General features: G+C 43.1%; 1 protein-coding gene across 12 annotated transcripts in view; it reads left to right on the top strand.

Annotated features, from left to right (window-relative positions):
• The first annotated feature begins 3,085 nt into the window (after nt 1–3,085).
• The window catches only part of MARK3 (microtubule affinity regulating kinase 3), a 62,226-nt gene continuing 47,219 nt past the window's right edge, over nt 3,086–18,092 (top strand). For 3 of the 12 annotated variants that reach the window (XM_027638326.1, XM_027638325.1, XM_027638322.1), the window contains exons 1-3: nt 3,087–3,568; nt 11,795–11,833; nt 16,281–16,472. In XM_027638326.1, coding sequence (XP_027494127.1) covers nt 3,518–3,568; nt 11,795–11,833; nt 16,281–16,472 — 282 coding nt within the window. In that variant the 5' untranslated portion in view covers nt 3,087–3,517. Of the gene's footprint in view, nt 3,569–11,794; nt 11,834–16,280; nt 16,473–18,092 lie in introns of all 12 variants that reach the window. The other 9 variants (XM_027638332.1, XM_027638330.1, XM_027638328.1 and 6 more) reach the window with 7 other exon arrangements.

The raw sequence follows: 18,092 nt of genomic DNA, 5'->3' as shown, positions 1-18,092 counted from the left end.
AGAGATAGGAAACCCATGCAATCAGCTTTTTTATTATGGCCCAATGAATACACTTTGAAATTAACTCATCTGTTTAAATGAGAGAAACTGAATATAGCAACAAAGAAATATAGAAGAAAGCACCTGCTGTTTGTCATTCCCTGTGCAAGTTTTGCAACAGAAAAAAATAGAAAAAACAGCCCTAATCAATGTTTCCACTTAATGGCAATAAAATGGCAAAATCAGCTACTGTTGTTTTTGTAGTCTCAAGCATTTATTCAAAAGTTCTTATTTCAAAATCACTTTGCCAATCAGAAACATGACTCTGAAAGACACACAGTCCTTCCCTACAACTCCCCTTCCCCCTGCACCCTTTCCCCAGCCCCTTTTAATTTGGACTGCAAGTATTAAATGTTGGCTTTATCAAGGGTGACAGCAGAACTCCTGCTGTACCAACAGGCCCAGGATTTTCACCTGACTATCCACCACTATACATTTCAGGTTTCATTGGAGTGACTACTGCTTCCATGGGGCAGCAATGCAAGTACGTAAAACACAATGCTTAGTTAAGTTTAACACCTCTTCATGCCTGTGCCCAGAACTTCCACAGATCTGTTTTGCCAAGGCTCAGGACAGGCACACTCACAGGTGCAAACAACATTATAGAGCTCAGTGTGCTGCTCACATGCTGTGAATCACTCCCTGGCCCCAACACAGGCAGGGAGTTCAGTTCAGCCTTCTCGTGCTGGCTGGAGTGCCCACGAGTGCAGGGTGAAAGCACTGGGTAACAACCCAAGTAAACATCTACCTATTTTTTGCCCTTTTTCTGACTCCGTTGTAAGTCAGTTACAATTTTTTACAAACACGTTGTAAAGAACACAATCTACTGGCAACAGAAAAGAAAAAGACGAAGCAGCAGCCGCACGGCAAAGGCAAAATCAGGAGATCTAGATATGGACAAATCCCACTCCCCACTGGGTCCTGCCTGCTTCCCAGGGAGAGCAACTCTACTACAAGAATGTATCATCTGAGCAAACAGGCACATGGATGTGCATGTACATACAGAAATACCGATCATTTGCACAAGAGGTAAGTCCTCAAATCCAAAATTCCAGTCATTAACACAGACGAAGGCATTAGCTTAATGTGAGAGCAAGGAAGGAAGATCTGCAGGTCAGGTGTTATGGAGCATTTTGTAGTCCTGATGATGACATGCAACTTATTTCTTGGGTAGTGTTCAAAGGCTATCTTCCATGCTTGTGTCTCTAAAAGCAAGGAAAATATTACCTACATCATAGGATGGATTTCAGGGCTAGGCTAGTAAATATTTATGAGAGTCATAAAGTTTGTCAGATAAACTACACTTTAGAAAGACAAAATGTTACTGCTAGGCTGCCAGATCCACAGAGATGCCAAGTTTCTACAAATCCCACCAGATCCAGCACTTTTTTTCTACAGAAGTTCATATTTTCTCTGAAAAAAAATCAGAAATAGATTTGGGTTTAAACCACCTACACACTGAATATACAGAAGTTATTTCTCTTTCATATTTTTCATTCATAATTAGATCTACTCATGACTATAACAAGATCTTCCTTGTACACTTAAAAATGATTGTGCAAAGTAACTACTGGATATACAAAGGATGTTTTGACACAAAAACACAGTGCTGGAACACTGCATAGGTACCCGACTGCACCATGTGAGATCTGCCAACACCAGCCTCAGACCCCCGCCAGGTGTGGGCTCCCTTCTGTACCACACACCATCCTACAGGCTGGGAAAGCCCAAGAAAAGGGATGACATTCTTTGGCAGATGACCTGAGGACCGAACCCTGCACATGGCTGTACAGCAGACACATTTCTGGAGTACCCATGTCATTGTCCCTGTCCCTGGCCATGAGTGGGCAGTGGGATCTGTCCCTTTCCCTGACTGGACTTCCACAGGGAGGGAGATGCTGCCACTTCTTCTGCCACTCTCTGCAGTTTCACCCCACAGTGCTTCTGAACACCTGAGCTCTCTGTCCTGCCTCACACTGTGCCTCCTCTCGCATGGGGGTTCTGCAGCTCCCTGAGGGCCTGTTTATAGAATCATAGAATATTAAGGGGTTGGAACGGATATTAAAGTTCATCAAGTCCCAACCCTCAGCCATGGGCAGGGACACCTTCCACTAGACCAGGTTGCTCAAGGCCTTATCCAACCTGGCCTTGAACACTTCCAGGGATGGGGCATTCACAACTTCTCTGGACAACCTGTTTCAGTGTCTCGCCACCCTCATAGTAAAGAACTTCTTTCTATTATCTAACCTAGGTTTCAATTTGAACCCATTATTCCTGTTCCTATCACTACAGTTCCTGACAAAGAGTCCCTCTCTAGCTTCTCTGTGGGCTCCCTTCAGATACTGGAAGGTTGCTACGAGGTCCCCACACAACCTTCTCTTCTCCAGGCTGAACAGCCCCAACTTCCTCAGCCTGTCTTCGTGGAGACGTGCTCCAGTCCTCTTATTAACTTCATGGCCCCCTCTGGACTTGCTCCAACAGTTCCATGGCCTCCTTATGTTGGGGACACCAGAACCGTACGCAGCGGTCCGGGTGGGGTCTCACAAAGGCGAGGAGCGCTCTAAGCCGCGGGGGCGGCTCCGATCCCAGGAGGACGGCGGGGTCGACACGGGGGGCAGGGGCCGATCCCCGGGGAGGGTAAGGGCCGATCCCCAGGGGGATCAGGGGCCGCAGCCCGGAGGACGGCCGGGTCGGCACAGGCGGCAGGGGCCGATCCCCGGGAGGGCAGGGCCGTCCCCGGCCCCGCGGCCCCCGCACACGCCGGGCGGGGGGCGGGACCTTCCGGTTCATGTCGGCGCTGGGCTGGCGCGGAGGAGCCGCGCGGCCATCTTGGCTCGTCCGGGAGCGGCGGCGGGGCGGGCGGGGGGCAGGCAGGGAAGGAGGGAGCGGCGGGCGGGCACCGACCCACCCGGCACCCACCCAGCGTCCGCAGCCCGCGGGGCGCCGGCCTTCTTGGAGCCTGGGGCGGGCGGCGATGCGAGCGGCGGCGCGGTGAAGCGGGGCCGCGGCGGGGGAAGGAGAGGGCAGCCCCCCGGGCGGCGGGCCTGCGCTAGCCGTGCCCCGGCGGCGGCGGAGAGAAGCCGGGCTGTGCGGCGCCCCCGCTGCCGCCTCCTCCCCGCCCGCCCTGCGCTCACCCCCTCCCCCTCGGAGCCGCTCCCTCGCCGCCTCCCTTCCCTCGGCTCCATCCCTTCCCCCGGCTGCATCTCCTCCCCGCTGGATGAGGCACCCCCCTTCCCGCTGCTGACCCCCGCGGACCCCGGCTGTAGGATGAGCCCGCAGGACTCGGAGGGGGCGAGGCCGCTCCGCTCCCCGAGGAGGATCTAGTGGGGGGGCACCGACGCGACGCCGCCCCCCCGCCAGGCACCTTGTCCTTCATGGTGGCTCCCTGCGACCACCATCTCGGAGCAGACGCGCAGCCCGGGCCCCGTGTGTGTGTCTGTGCGCGCCGCCGCCGCCGCGGCCGCCCGAGTGAGGGAAAATGTCCACTCGGACTCCATTGCCCACGGTGAACGAGCGCGACACCGAGAACGTGAGTACCGCGGCCGCGGGGGACCCTCTGCACCGCACCGCACCCCGCCCGGCCCCGCACCGCGCCCGCCCGCCCGGGGGGGCATCGCCCCGCGGGGCGCTGTCAGGAACCTCCCGCCGCCTGTGCGCTGCCCAGATCGCCGATTTATTCGGAATCGATTATTTTTTAACCCTTTCCGCAGCGCGGTTCGCCTGTTCCGTGGCATTTGCGGGCATCCCCCTCCCCCGCCTCAACCCCGGTGTCCCCTCTTTAATTCACTCTCTGCTATTTGAGTGTCTCCGGGTGGCGGGGATCGGGTTGGTTATGTCGGTAACGGGGAGCGGCGGTGGGGAGCGGGGTCCTGGGGGGCTGCTGCCTTCTCCTAATGTGCAAACTTGCTGCTAAAACAGCCGAATAAACCTCTGGTAAACAGACGGGAATAATTCAGCTCGGGTAGGGGTGGGCTAGGTGACCTAGATAATAGGCCTCTTCCCTGCTTAATTTGCAGGGTTCTCGGTGGTAATGACGCTGTTGGGCTAGTCACCTGTTCAGATGACATTAAAAGGTTTTCTTTATTGGAATTACCCTCTGCACAAGGGAGCCTTTTCCTTCCCTTCCCTTCCCCCTCACCCTTTTTTTTTTTTTTTATTTTTCTACCTTGACAAAGCCAAGGTTTAGGACTTGACACTTTATTTACAAGATTAAATCAGACAGTGTATTAACGATCACAGAGGTTCTATGCTAAAGGAAGAAAGAAAAAAAAAAAGTAGTCCTACCACATAAGCATATAGCCACAAACGAAGCTCAGTAAGGAGTCTCCCTTTCTGCAGATAGGAACTGTATTTCTTCTAAGTTAAGACTTACTTGATCCTGGTGTATCCTGTCTAACCATTTTCTCTGCATAGGCTCTGACATGTCCCCAAATGATAAACAGAAGGGAGTTGTCACTCACTGTAGTCTAAAATGAGTAGATTGGTGAACTTTGTGTTCAGCTTTCTGTAAAGGCTATGTGATATTCTTTACAAGGCAGATGCTAAGCTTGACAGAGGAGGCTTTTTTTTTTTTTTTTTGGATGTGCTTTTATGTTTTGGACTGGCATAAAAGGTGGAAACTTTGGTTAAAGATCAGGAAAAACTGTTGGATTGTTCCAGACCATAAATAGTCCGAGAAAAGTGATGGTAGCCCCATTGTTTAAAACAAGACCAGACAAAGCATTAGAAAACATGCTGCATGGAACAATTACTGCATTACTAGGGATTTAGATTTTATTGACATAATAGGCACTTCTAACTTCTGTGATCTTTATTTGTTTTAGCACTACATGCAACCTGCAGGCTAAGGGCTGTATTGAGCAAAAAGCCAACTAAGCATATTTGGTTGTAAAATCTCAATGAGCTTCCTGTCTTATGGAAGAAAATAATTAAAATATTATGCGGCCCTTCCTATGCCATGGGGAGAGTTGAAGTTGAAACATACTCTACAAAATACTATACAGAGTTTATTTAGATAATTGTTTTAGTCTGTAAGCAGACCTGACTGAGGTTTTCAAGCTCCATGTGAGTGTGTGGACGCCATACAGTAAATCATTTTAGAGAGCGTTCAGATGAGATTCCCCAGTTAATTCAAACTCTGGTGTGGATAATCTAATAGTGGAAAGACTTAATATGTGCTCGAGGAAACATAATTATTCACAGCCTGTGTGTTCTAGCACTTGGAAGTTAGATTTTTTACATGTCTTCCACTTAAGGCACCTTGTTCTCACTTCAAAAATATTGGTCTAACACTTCTCTTTAGTAATCTTCATAATTTAACATCCATGGATTGTCTTGTTTGCAGATGAACTGCCTTAGGTTTAGGTTAGGGCATATTTTTCAAGTGTGTAATCTGTGCTGGTGACCCCAGAAATACCTGTAGGTAGTGATATTGACAGGGAGTGATTAATCCGAGTACTCACCAAACCCACTGAACCAAGGCCCCTAATACAGTAGCATATCCCTCAGGAACCTCTCTCAGATTATCGTGGGCATCAGCTATCTAGAAATTTTCTAAACTGTATGCTGTTCAGCCTTGCTTAAAACTAAGTTTAAATCTGACCTTTAGTCTGTCTGAATTACCCCTACAGCTGGGAACAGGCCAGGTCTTTTTTGATACCAAATGTGATGATTTTGGTACTCAGCTAACTGTTCATCCACCCGAAATCTGAGCATGTTGTGTTGGCAGGTAAATTGAGCCCTTGGTTCTCTTTCACATAAGAGAAGTCTAATTGGTTAATATTCAGAGGACTCTTTGAAGAGGCTTAAGAGGTGCCAAGGTATTCAGCTAGCCTTTGGGCTATGGTTGTGGACCCCATTAGTGCCTTCTCTCTGCTTGGAAGGCTACCACTGCTGACAAAGGCTTGGCTGGTGTTGGATATGATTGAAGCATGCTGATCATAGCTTATCCGTGCCTATACTTGCAATTTTGAAAATGAAGTTAGCCTCCAGAATGACAGTGAGTGTAAATTATCATTGTCTGTGCTTGCAGTTAACCACGTTCAGCAGTTGGCAACTTCTGTTGAATAAGAAAGGTCTAATTGTCAGTACTTGATTTTTTTTTTTTCTTTCTAAGGCTTTTTATCAAGACATGTACTGCTGAAGTGGAAATATTGTCACAGTGACTGTCCCCAAAAGCTGCTCAGAGCTATCAAGACTTTAGTGCCTTTGAGATTAAAGAATTTGGCTCCAAGTCACCTGGTTTTTGAGAGGAAAGGCATCCCAGATGATCTGTGATCATAGGAACTTCACACTTGGACAGTTGGAAGCTGGCTGTTGGCCTGCGATGAGCTGGCTTCTCACCGCAGAGATAGAGCAGCTCCTCTCAGGCCATGTCTTGTGCAGCAGTGGCTGCCAGCTGCTTAGGGGGCAGAAGTGCATGAGAGGATCAGATCTTTTCTGTCTTCTTCAGAAACATGTCGTGCACGTGAGAGAAAAAGCACGAGAGAGAGCAGAGACCTCCTTCATCCAAATCTGGGAGACAGGGTACATGCAGAAGAAGGACTTTAAATGACAGAAGAATGAGTAAACCTGTTCTACTAGTGATGAGAAGGAAGGGAGAGAAGATGGAGGAGAAGTGTGGAAACACAATGGGAAAGGAAAATAGATGGTGGAAAACAAAAGATAAAAAGAGGCACAGAGGAATCTGCATGTGGCAGGATGGAGGACAACCAGTGACAAAGAAATAGGAGCAGAAGGAGCAAGATTGTGAGGAGTAGGACAACTATTCATTAAAAAAAATATTCAGAGAGTGGGAAGATGATAGCAAACTATAGATAGAAACAAGGAACTACAGGTTCTATGGAGGTTGGAAGATTTTTTTTTTTTTTTTTTTTTTTTTAGGAGTGTGAAATAGAAAAGAAAAATCTTGGACTAAACAGTTTAATTAAAACCTGCCTGTTCATTGCACAGCTGTGTTTTTTGGGGGGAAGAAAAGGTAACTGCTTTGAATGTGTTAATTCTGCAGGCCAATCTGAATTAAAAATTTAGGTAATTTAAGGAAAAGCAAGACTAAAATATACTCTTATCTCCATGACTGTACCTAATGTGAAAAATTTGCTATTGAAAAATGCCAGCATGATGGCAACTGTGCTTGCACAAGACTATACAAAAGCATTCTGTGCAGCAGAAGTATCATCTTTTTTTTTTTTTTTTTAAATTTAAAAAGGTTTAGTAAAGGTGGTGTTAGGTACAAAAATGTAATTTTAAGATACTGTGAAGGTTAGTGCAGTATGTCTTGGTTTATTACCAATTAACTATGAAGTGCATTAGAGCATTTGCAGACAATATGCAAGCTTGCATTGTTCTATATATTATTTATCAGTCTTCTCCTATTACAAATAGATCTGTAATCGGAATGCTTTCTTCCATAGCATGAAATCCTGTGGGTTTTTTTAAAGAAGGGTTTGAGGAGGGAAGTGTTTCTGTGGCCAAAAGTTCTGATAGATTTTCTTCTGCAGGACCATCTGCATTCTTCCGTATTTTTCACCAGTTGTAACAAATGTTCTGGTTTGAATTAAATCAGGTGAAGGTGGCAAAATAACTAGAAACAAAAAATATCTTAGGAATTCACCTGGGATGTGTTTTTTTAGTTCCAACCTTTCACAGACCAGAAAAATGCTCTTTTTTTTTTTTTTTTTTTTTTTTGTGCATTTCTTAGTGCCTGGTAGGCCTGGTACTGTGTTTGTACTCAAAAACTACCTAGTGGGGTTGTGTGACACACCGAGTCACTGGCTGCTGGTGTTTTCACATTTTAAAGTGGGAAGTTTCATTCTTCAGCTGTGCTAAACAGCCCGTGCTGAGGTGTTTAATCGCTTGGTTTCAGGCAGCTCGAACTGATGGGAGGCTGCTGGGGGCATCAGTCTCAGCTGCCTCTTCCCACCCGCAGTTTGTGCCGGCACTAATTACTGTGGGGCTGCCTGAGGGGTCTGGTCAGCTCTGAACTGACTGACATAAACCCTTAAGAAAAGTGGGTTTATCCTCATTCTGTGTGGCTGCAAATAACTGGCAGAGAGGAGGATGGGAGTGTCCAGTTCAGGTGGGGAGGGTTAGAAATGCTTCTTGCTATTTTTGTTTTGGTTTAAATTGAAGCAGTTGTGGCACAACTCGAGTTACCTTAGCCCTAGGGTGCTGTTCTACAACTACAGGCAGATATACAAGTACAATGACACATCTTTCACAAATTGTGGTGTTTTGCTCCTGGAAAAATCTTTTTTTTCCCTTCCCTTTTTCCCATTATTTCAGTAATTCAGAATAGCTAGGCTACAAGACCTTACTCTAGAGGTTGTTAAAAAGTCAGACTTAGTTCATTATCACCACTGAATGTGATTTTAATGGTGGCCTTAGAAGTAGCAATCTGAAACACAGAACACAACTACAGAAATTATTGAAAGAAGATACACAAAAGGAAACACGGTATTTCCTAGCCTTTCTTACCCACTCACCTGGTATGCTTACCTGCTCAATTCTCCATTTTAGTTCTAGTCAAGAGACATACTCATGTTGATGTAAGCGGACAGTTCCTGTTGACAACATGTCTCAGGTGACTCAAGTCAGAGGAATTCTAAGAGTGGAGGCCTTCGTCTGCCCAGATCTCCATTTCATATGATATATAAGTAGCATGTGTCTGCAACTTCCTCTTCTTCTCAGTCAAGTAATGCTGCCTCATGGAAGTCAGCCAGATCAAAAAGGGAGGTCACCTTTTTTTTTTAGGTTCATGGCTTATCAAGGTTGGCTCTTCTTATTGTGGAGATCATCTGCCACTAAAAATCTTTAGAAAATATGATAAATAGATGCTTACTGCTCTTAAAATATAAACCTGAAAGATAGTGAGTGTACCTGTGTAATGCTCCAGTCAGTCTCTTGGATGAAACCCTTAGGTTAAGACAAATTTTTGGCCCATAAAGCAACAGGTTGTTGAGTTGTGTGTGTGTGTGTGTATAAATACATATAAACAGAAATTGACTTTCAAATAAAATTCGTTCCTGCAGGGTTAAAGCCTGAACAAAGTTTTCTATCTTCAAGCTCAGTGTAGTCTTTGAAAACCAGCTGTGAGGGTTTGGTTTTGGTTTCTTGTTGGTGTTTTGTTTTTTTTTTTTGGGGGAGGGTTGAGGGTTTTTTTGTTGTTGTTTTTTGTTTTGTTTAGGATGTAGTTACTGACAGTGATGATTCTGGAAACAACTTAGTTGGCAGTATTGTTGATAAAGAATAGAATATGGTTGGCTCTTCAGCTATTATTCCCCAGGCTGATGTCAATAAATATCCATTTTAATCAGCAGTAAAGAAACTTTTGGCTGGAAAGATATGATGAATGTCAGATCTTGATAATGTGAAGCAACAAAAGAGCTTTTAAAGAGCTTTTCTAACCGGCACCAGACTTATCTTTTTGATTATATAAGCAGGATTTCTTTACTATTGTGTTGTTCAGTGCTAATCATGGAATTACAGATTCACTCTCTTTCATGTGCTGTATAGAGTATGAACCAAATGATGTCAAACACGTCACAGAGTCTGTAGTGGTTGTACATGGAAAGGACCCTCTGTCTGCAAAGGGGAGCATCCTTCCTTCACTGGAGGTTTAATGCCTGGCTGTTGGCACTGTCCCACTCTGATCTTCGGGGCAGTGGTACACTTGTCACTAGCAGTTCCCACTGCAGTTCAGCCACTGGTCAGTGGCTGGAATTGTGAGTGTGGAAGTGTTGCTTTGGGTAGCAATGCTCCCTCTGCCAGGTGGAAGTGTCCTGTGTCCATCCTGTCCGTCTTCATCAGGCTGCTCGGTATGAGCTGGAGCTGTTGTGTCCTGAGTGCTACTCCTGGTTTTCTCCTTTATTTCGCCTTTCCTACTGAAGTTTGGAAGAAGTAGGAATGTGTGTCAAAGAGGTATAGTTTATGTGTGCTAAAGACTATTTACTCTTCAGGTTCTCCCTTTAAACTGGTTGTTTGATAGATATGACCTAATTAAACTAGCCACTTGTTTTCATGAAGTCATACCAGTTACATTAATTAATACTATGATGGGCGCAATAAAACCTTCCCCTTTTGACAATGGAACATTCAAATTATTGCTTTCTCTCACTTTATGTTATATTTCTGTCGTCTCCCTTGCTGAATTCTGACCCTTTCAGTTGTTCCACTCAATCATAGCATCCATAATGGTAGGGCTGTAGCCCACTTCAGTGATTAAGCCTGCCCTCATGGATTGATAACTTTAGTGCCATGTCAGGTAGCACTTTTCTTTGTGGGAGAACATTTAAAATTTTGTGAGATGGAAGCCATGACTGTTTACCCTTAAGATTGATTATGTAGCAAGCTAGTCTAAAAACTGCCTTTTAATTATATGTACTGGAACCAAATAATTGGTTATGCAGACATCATATGCATACTGGGTCTGACAAAATCCACCTTGCTCCATGTCCTGATTTGTGCCCTGGTCAGTGGTAGGAGGGAAGTAAAATCAGGACAAGTACAGGCCATCTTTTCCCTTTATAGGTTCCTGTTTTATCATCTAGGAAAATAATGCAGTATTTTATGGTATAGGTTGACTTAGGGATTCCCAGAGCAGTAACTGGTATATAAACAATTGTGGTTGAGTGTTTGCTGTGACACCTCTTGGTGGTTGCCAGAAATGTCTCTGTTTTGACTTTCCAGTAGAATTCCTTCATCAGCAGTCGCAGGATGCCCTGCTGTTCTGTTTCAGGGATATCTCTGCTCAATAAGATGCTACCTCTGTGAATATCCTTAGGGCTACCTTTTTTCTCTTATAATGAGTAGTACTCAGCAGTCTATGTTTCTTAAAGACTTTAATGATAAATGGAAGAAAAATTCAACACACTGTTAGGAAGGGCTGTAGTGAAATTTTGTCTTTGCATATTTAATTTAAAATGTTTTTTAATTTTTAAAAAACTACGGTATGTTTTCCTGATAAGTTTTTCTAGAAATAAGAGTGTTGTTGGGGAGTGCACAGCCAGAAATTACCATGTATTTATATACTGTGTGCCCAGGCTAAGGTAATGAAGCAATTTAGTGTCTCAAATGTTCATCATGTCCTGGGATGCTAATATTATTAACATTGTAAAGTATAGGTTTTAAGTACAGTTTTTTCTTACTATAATTAAAAATACTGGGTTGAACGAGGCTGTCGTGATTGTTACTAGTCTGACAGCTTTCCAAGAAATTTTATAATATCACTTTGTAGTATTTCATGCAGAGGTGAGGTAACAGCTAAGGTAATAAGCATTCCTAGAGATTTTTATAAGACTAAATTTTATTAGTTCATTTTGGCTGATGAGAAGGTAGTTTTCACTATTGTATTAAAAATACTTTAAAAAAAAAAAGTTGATGCCATTTGTCTCCCCTGTTTTAGAAAGTGCTCCCTACTTTCCGTAAATAAACATGGATTTTTGCAGGTCTTGGACACTCTGATTTCTTACTGTTTTTCACCTCTTCAAATGGATATGAGATTCTGTCTCTTTCAGGTTTTTCTCAACTGTTGGCATCTTCTTACACAGTTCAAGAACTTTGATACTAGTCATCCTCTGCCCTGTGTGTTTCTAGTGCCCTGAACGTTAAGACACCTGAAATCATGCAGACACTGGATAAACTTAACATCTACCGAAAAGATTTCAGTTGTCGACACCTTCATACGTCATTTGCTTTTTTACTTTTTTTCCTTTTCTTTTTCTTTCTCTTCATGCTAATCATTTTCTGGCTATGAAAGGATGTCGGCTCATCATTGGGGGAAGGCTTTTGCGAAAAGGTGGGTTTTGTGTTGTGTTCCAAATGTAGTTGGTCTTAGGTTCAATCCCTCCCTTGCAGTAAGGACTCCCACAAAATGCAGATGTTTTACTCCTATTTCCTTCTGGGTTGAGTAATAACAGGGTGGAGTTGGGAGGCGGGGAGGAGAATGTTTTGTTTTTATGAGAAAGGTTGTCTTGTTGGCTTGAAAATGGATAGTGCAAAAAAACCCCAAACAAACCCTTTAAAGTATTTCAAAGACCTTGAAATGAAACCTGATGCACTCCAAGATGTGGAAGAAAGTGTGTTCTTGTCGTAAGTGGATTTCAGGGGACTTTTCTCTTAAAAGGGGCGGTGACTGGGTAGCCTGAAGTTGCACAAAGTACCCAGTCTCCTTGATTTAGTCCCCCATCTACAGCATGATGGTCTTGCTTTGTGTAAAGACAGATATTTTGGGAATCACTAAGCCGTGGTGAGTGTCATCATGGAGTGTTATTCTTATGCAGAACGCACCTCCAGGAGATACAGCTCACCTACCACAGTCTATGGAAACTTATTACAAATAAACACATGCTTGTTTTAAATGTTGTGTTTTTAAGACAAACCCCACGTCTTCTTGAAGCCATATAAATGTGAACCTGGGAAAGAAGCTGAAATTGAACAGAGTTTTTGGGAGTCAGTGTGGTGAGGGAGGCAAAATCCACAGAGTTGAGAGTCTACCTGGGAAAAAACAAATGACCTGCGTCTCAACTTGGAGAGCAGAGGATGCTATTACTATTTCTCCAGGCTGAGAGTGCCACTGTTAATCTGTTTGCTGAGGAAACTACCTGGGGAAGTACCTGAGTACAGCCAGATGCTAAACAAGCCAGTCTGTGATTTGAAGTTTTCCTGGACCCACCTGTATTTTGCTTTATGCCTACACCATTTAGCTTCCCATCTACCTGTCACAGCTTCTTGAAAATTATTTCGTTGGGAGAAACACTTTTATTCAGTTTTGAGTTTATGTTCTTCTTCCTTCATTTCCATATGCAAAAGAAAAACCATGTTGAAATGGAGAATCTGTTTTCTGTGGTTTTTAGAAAGCCTGGGTTCTGTTCAATATAATAATATATCTGACAGAAGAAGGACTTGCTGATAGATTTATTTATGTGAAGTGAAATAAAGTCCAAATTAGATATGGTTGCAAATGGCTGGATTTCTACAGGGTGAAACACAGCTATGAACAAGTCAGTTGGAGAGAACTGAGCTGCTTGGGAACGCACAACTTGATACTCAAAAACCACAGCTCAAAAAGGTCATATTCTTGAAAAGAAATAATCTGGGTTAGGGTGGAAATGCAAACCTCCATACAAGGAGATTGTGTTCAGTTTATCAGAGCTAGTCCAAATGAGTTCACAGCTGTTAATTCCACCCTTTAAGTGCAAAGCTAGGAAGCATGGAAAAGAAAAATGATAGGTCACAAGAACTCATTTCTCAACAGAGGACAGTGAAGCTCTCAAGATGTATTAACTGGGTGGTTTACTATGTGAAATAGTGTTTGTTAGTATAACAATCTTTGTTTGGCCTGATATTGTTTATATTTAGTAGGATATGAGTAAGATCAGTTCTGAATAACTTGCGCACAGGTTCTCTGGGTTGGGAATATGTGCTACCTGATGCCCACATCTCAACTGCCTCACGGGGTAGCTCAGGGCTAACATGATCTATCAGTCCGAGCACAAGACAGTGCAGATGCAGATACTCTGTTTCCAGAGTCAGTTGTGTGGTTCAAAAGCAACCTGTTTGTTGAATCTGTCTGCTGGAGAGCCTAAGCTTACAAGCCCTGCTGGGAGGCAGGCTGGCTCCTGCTGAAGTCAGCTCCTGCACCTGTGCCAAGTGCCCAGGTGTGGAAGGGCTTTAGTCTGAATAATTCTGATACTCTCCTTTTTCTGGCGAGTTATCAACTCAGTGTAGTGCAGTGTAAGTAGTGCAGTTGTATTCCTGGGATGCTGTACTGGAACTGAAACCAGCCTTCCTCTAATATATCCAAGAAATACCCTTGTGGCCCTGTATGGAACATCCCGGTCCATGAGCAACACAGGCAGCAATGCAGGAGGATGTTGGCATCTAGCATCAGCAGTTGCTGCTTTTTTCTAGCTGGTCTGAATAATTTGATACTAGAAGGTACGAAAGTAGCTGACAGGGAAGTTCTCTGCAATATGTGTTGCAAGGTTTGTTAGAAGTCAAAGTTTAGGGGAGTGTAGGGGATTGGAATGGCATTGCTGGTACACACAGGAGTGACTAAGATGGCCTGAACAACCAGCACCAGCCTGACATTAAGGACATGCAAAATACTGAAATTGTTGATACAGGATTTCACTGGCTTTAGTAGTTCCTTCAGCTGGTGACTGTTCTTGTTCTTCCTCCCCTTGAGAATTACTGATTGATAAACACCCAATTGTTGTAGGTCTCAAAATATTATTGAGAACATTGAATTGTTATCAAGACTTGAATTTTTACTGGATGTTGTTACAGGTGTGCTTCTTGTTCTTATGCCAGTTATTAGTGGTTGAGAAGGAATGTTTACTCTTACTCCTGAAAACTAGGATACAGATTGCTAGAATATGAAATAGAGCAGGATGGGCAAATCATCAGGAACATTTAATATCCTACATGAAAGGAAACTCTGTGTTTCACTTCAGCCAGATGTGCAATCATGCATGTAAGGAACCAGGAATGAAAGTCATGTTGTGGTAAGGGAATGGGAAGCAAATAACTCCTAAAAAGAGTTAGGGTCAGTGTTGGGTGGTCATTTACAGATGGTTTTCTGCCAAGAGGGTTGGTTCTGTCCGTGTAAAATCAGTGGGGTGTTGAACAAGAGCTGCAGTCTCTGTGTTTATTCCTAGTGCACCTACTGTTGGTATGACATGTCCATCTCTAGCATAAGCCCCACAAAAAGATGTCTGAAAAATAGAGAGTTCTGAACACAAGTACAGGAAAAGTTTCCTTGTCTTTAATCATTTTTACAGCAGCATGTTTAGGGAGCTCAATATACCCATCACTTATTAAAGTGAAGGGGTATTGTGGTCATAGAAAATAATACCTATATGGGAAGTACAAATCTGGTGGCAGTGTAGTGGCCAGGGCAGTAAGGAAGCTAAAGCCAGATTGATACTAAAACATTACATACACCACAGTGTGTGTGTTTTTTAAAACAGTAACTATTTAAACAGTTTTCCAAGAGTTGCCATAGACTTCTGTCAGTAGTACTTCTTAGATGAAATGAATGTGTTTTTAAAAGTGATTTGATCACAGCTGTTGCACTCAAGTTAACAAATCAAGGAACCTAAGATGCCAGAGTGTATGGTCACAAGGTTACATCAGGTTATTAAATAGAGTGTGAACTTGCCAAGTGTCATGCAAGCATGGATTTGTTCGTTTGTGCCTGTACCATGGTTGTTAGCTCTTGAGGTATGATCTCATCTTCATGCTACAACGATTTTCAGACTTGATGTTTCTGTATGCCAGTTCCTTGGTTGTCCCTATTGGGTTTCAGCAAGAGGAGGAGTAGTAGAAGAGCAAGATCTGGGGTTTCTGGGTTGACTGTAAATTTATTGCGTCATCTGCGGTGGAGGGAGGTATTTGCTCCACATTTGCAGGATGCTGAGCATTTCTAATACTTTAATTAGTGAGGTTGGTGTATAGGCCTCAGCCATGATTTAAGAACATAAGGGGACCTGCTCTTTCATAAACAGGCTGTCAGGAAATGAAAAAATACTTTAATCTTAACCATGTGATTTAATGAATAAAGATTATCATAGGTATGATATATACCCATTTATTTCTGCAATTAATAGCTATTCTGGGAAACCAAATGAAAGGCAGACAGTGTCTCAGATCTCTGTAACTGGTTCTCAGTTTGTCAGTGTCTGAGATTTCTCTACGTTGGGTAGGATTTCTTTCCTTGTTCTACAGGCTGTCCTGGGTATTTTCAGTCGTGTGGTTTTGTAGGAACAAAAGTATAGTACAAGAGGGGAACCTCCCCCCTTTTGTTATATATTCAGTACTATTAAGTTACTCAATAAGGGTTAACATTTTGTGCTCTTCTTGGTTAAGCTTTTTTCGTGTTTCCTCTCCAAAGGCTTTCCTGCACTCGTTAGAACAGTAGTGCAAATGGGAAATAATATCAAAGACCTCCATGTTTCATATCTGATTTGGCCGTCCACGTAAGTTCCTAAAAGTGCTCAACTGCTGCTGCAGTTTGGGTGATGCTCCACTTGGTCTTTACCAGGTGATGAAATGGATGTTGTGTTATGAGCTGGGAACCTCTTTATTACCCCCATCAGAGCAAAGTTCAGCGTGAATCTAAAGTTTGAGCTGGATCATTTGAAGGTTCCTGCAAAGGCTTTGGAATGTTGTGTGCTTCTCATCGTTGGTGTGTTTCTGTCTGTACTTCTCAGCCTTATTACCTGTGTATGTTCTCGTTGCAGCACACGTCCCATGGAGACGGACGGCAGGAAGTTTCCTCCCGAACTGGGCGCTCTGGAGCTCGCTGCAGGAACTCCATAGCCTCCTGCGCCGATGAGCAGCCGCACATTGGAAATTACAGACTCCTCAAAACCATTGGAAAGGGGAACTTTGCAAAAGTGAAACTGGCAAGGCACATCCTAACTGGCAGAGAGGTAAAGTGTTACGGGTGTAAACAGCAGTGAATTGCTGTAGGTGTGCAGGTTCTCTTAAAATCATGTTAAGTCTGTCAACACAGAGCACATTTTACTGGAGATATTGCTGCTGATGTAGAAAAAAAGTAGAAATTGAGAACTCTATTTTTTAGTAATGATTACAAAACCATTTCTCTTGAAAATGGTGTCTTATATTTCTATTTTTCACAAGTCCCTGTTCAGCTGAATTGTGTTAAAGTTTGCTACTACTATTCTTGGCTAGATCCTCCATTTTCAAAAAAAGAGATCAATATACAACAACTAAAAAAGCTTACTGGAAAGACTGCCTCTTGGTGTCTCTGTGCTGCACAGTGCAGGGCTATATTGAAGGGGAAGTCAGGAATGAGAACTAAATATCATCCTGATTACGGTGCAAGTAGCCCAAATGCAGTATTTTCTTACCATAACAATGTGTCTCCCAGGATTCTGCTGGTGTCTGTAGTGCTGGGCAGCTTTGGGAAGATGCTCCAGTTTGTTCAGAGACAGTTTGTGTCTCACTCTGTGTGTGGTATAGACAAGCTTTCTCTGGTATCTTCTCATAGGGTCTAACTCAGCTCCATGATTAGTTTCTGCATGTCATTGCAGTGTAATTAACCACTTGTGCTTAATGGTGGTTCTGATTTGGTGAGCTATAGTCCTGTTTGCTTGCTACAAGAAGGTGTTTCTAGGTGATGTTTTATTAATAGCAACTCTTAAGTACTAAAAGAGGGAGAAACACCTTGCTGACCTTTTCTTGTGAAACCTGTCTAATGAAGTAAATGTTTACTGGTACCAGCAAGGACTTTTACAGAAAGCTGTGTGGCTGACTGCAGTGTTTTAAGGGAATTTCCCTCTTCTGAGCTAATATGGAGTTTAGGGACATGGTTTTGAAAGAGCTGTTGAGAAGGATTTTTTAATTTTTTTTTGTAAGCTGACAGTTCCAGTTATCTTCTGATGTTAAAGTCAGTGCTCATTTGTAGAGAAAGCTTTTGGTTAATTGCTTTCCTTTTAAGTTCCCTCCTATTTCTACTGATATTTAAAATGGGACATGCTAGTACTTATTTAGTATTTCTTTGCTATTATTATGGGTATAGAACTCGGAGATAAGGTGTCATGTGACACACTTTGCAAAAACTGAAATCCTTTATATGCATGTAACTGTTGAATGAACTCTGGTTCGTTATTTTTATTTGAAATTTCAGCATATAAATGTGACAGTGTAAAATTTTTGTCTGAATTTGGAAAGATTTGAGTACTAGTTTTCTTTAACTCTCATAGAATTGATGACATTCAGTCAATTCAGAGCATAAATACTTTCCAGGATGTGGCCATTGGTCCTGGTTACCTAGAATGAGTGTCATTCCTTAGAAGGGAACAATCAAGCTGGTTTTATAGGAATATCTTCAAGGTATTTTAAACTTTTTTTTTTTTTTTTAAGAGAGAAATGAGTAAAGTTTCTCTTCTTGCTAGATGAACTGCACAATGTTGATAATAAATACATGTTTTAGATGTCTATGACCAGAATTGTTCACAATGTTCTGGATAGCAATTTCTCCAATGTCATTACTTCACCCTTACCCTTACAGAAGTCTTTATCTGATT

The sequence above is a fragment of the Corapipo altera genome, unplaced genomic scaffold, assembly GCF_003945725.1.
Source record: "Corapipo altera isolate COAL_440 unplaced genomic scaffold, ASM394572v1 23, whole genome shotgun sequence".
NCBI classification, from domain to species: domain Eukaryota; kingdom Metazoa; phylum Chordata; class Aves; order Passeriformes; family Pipridae; genus Corapipo; species Corapipo altera.
This window is presented reverse-complemented; position numbering and strand designations above follow the sequence as displayed.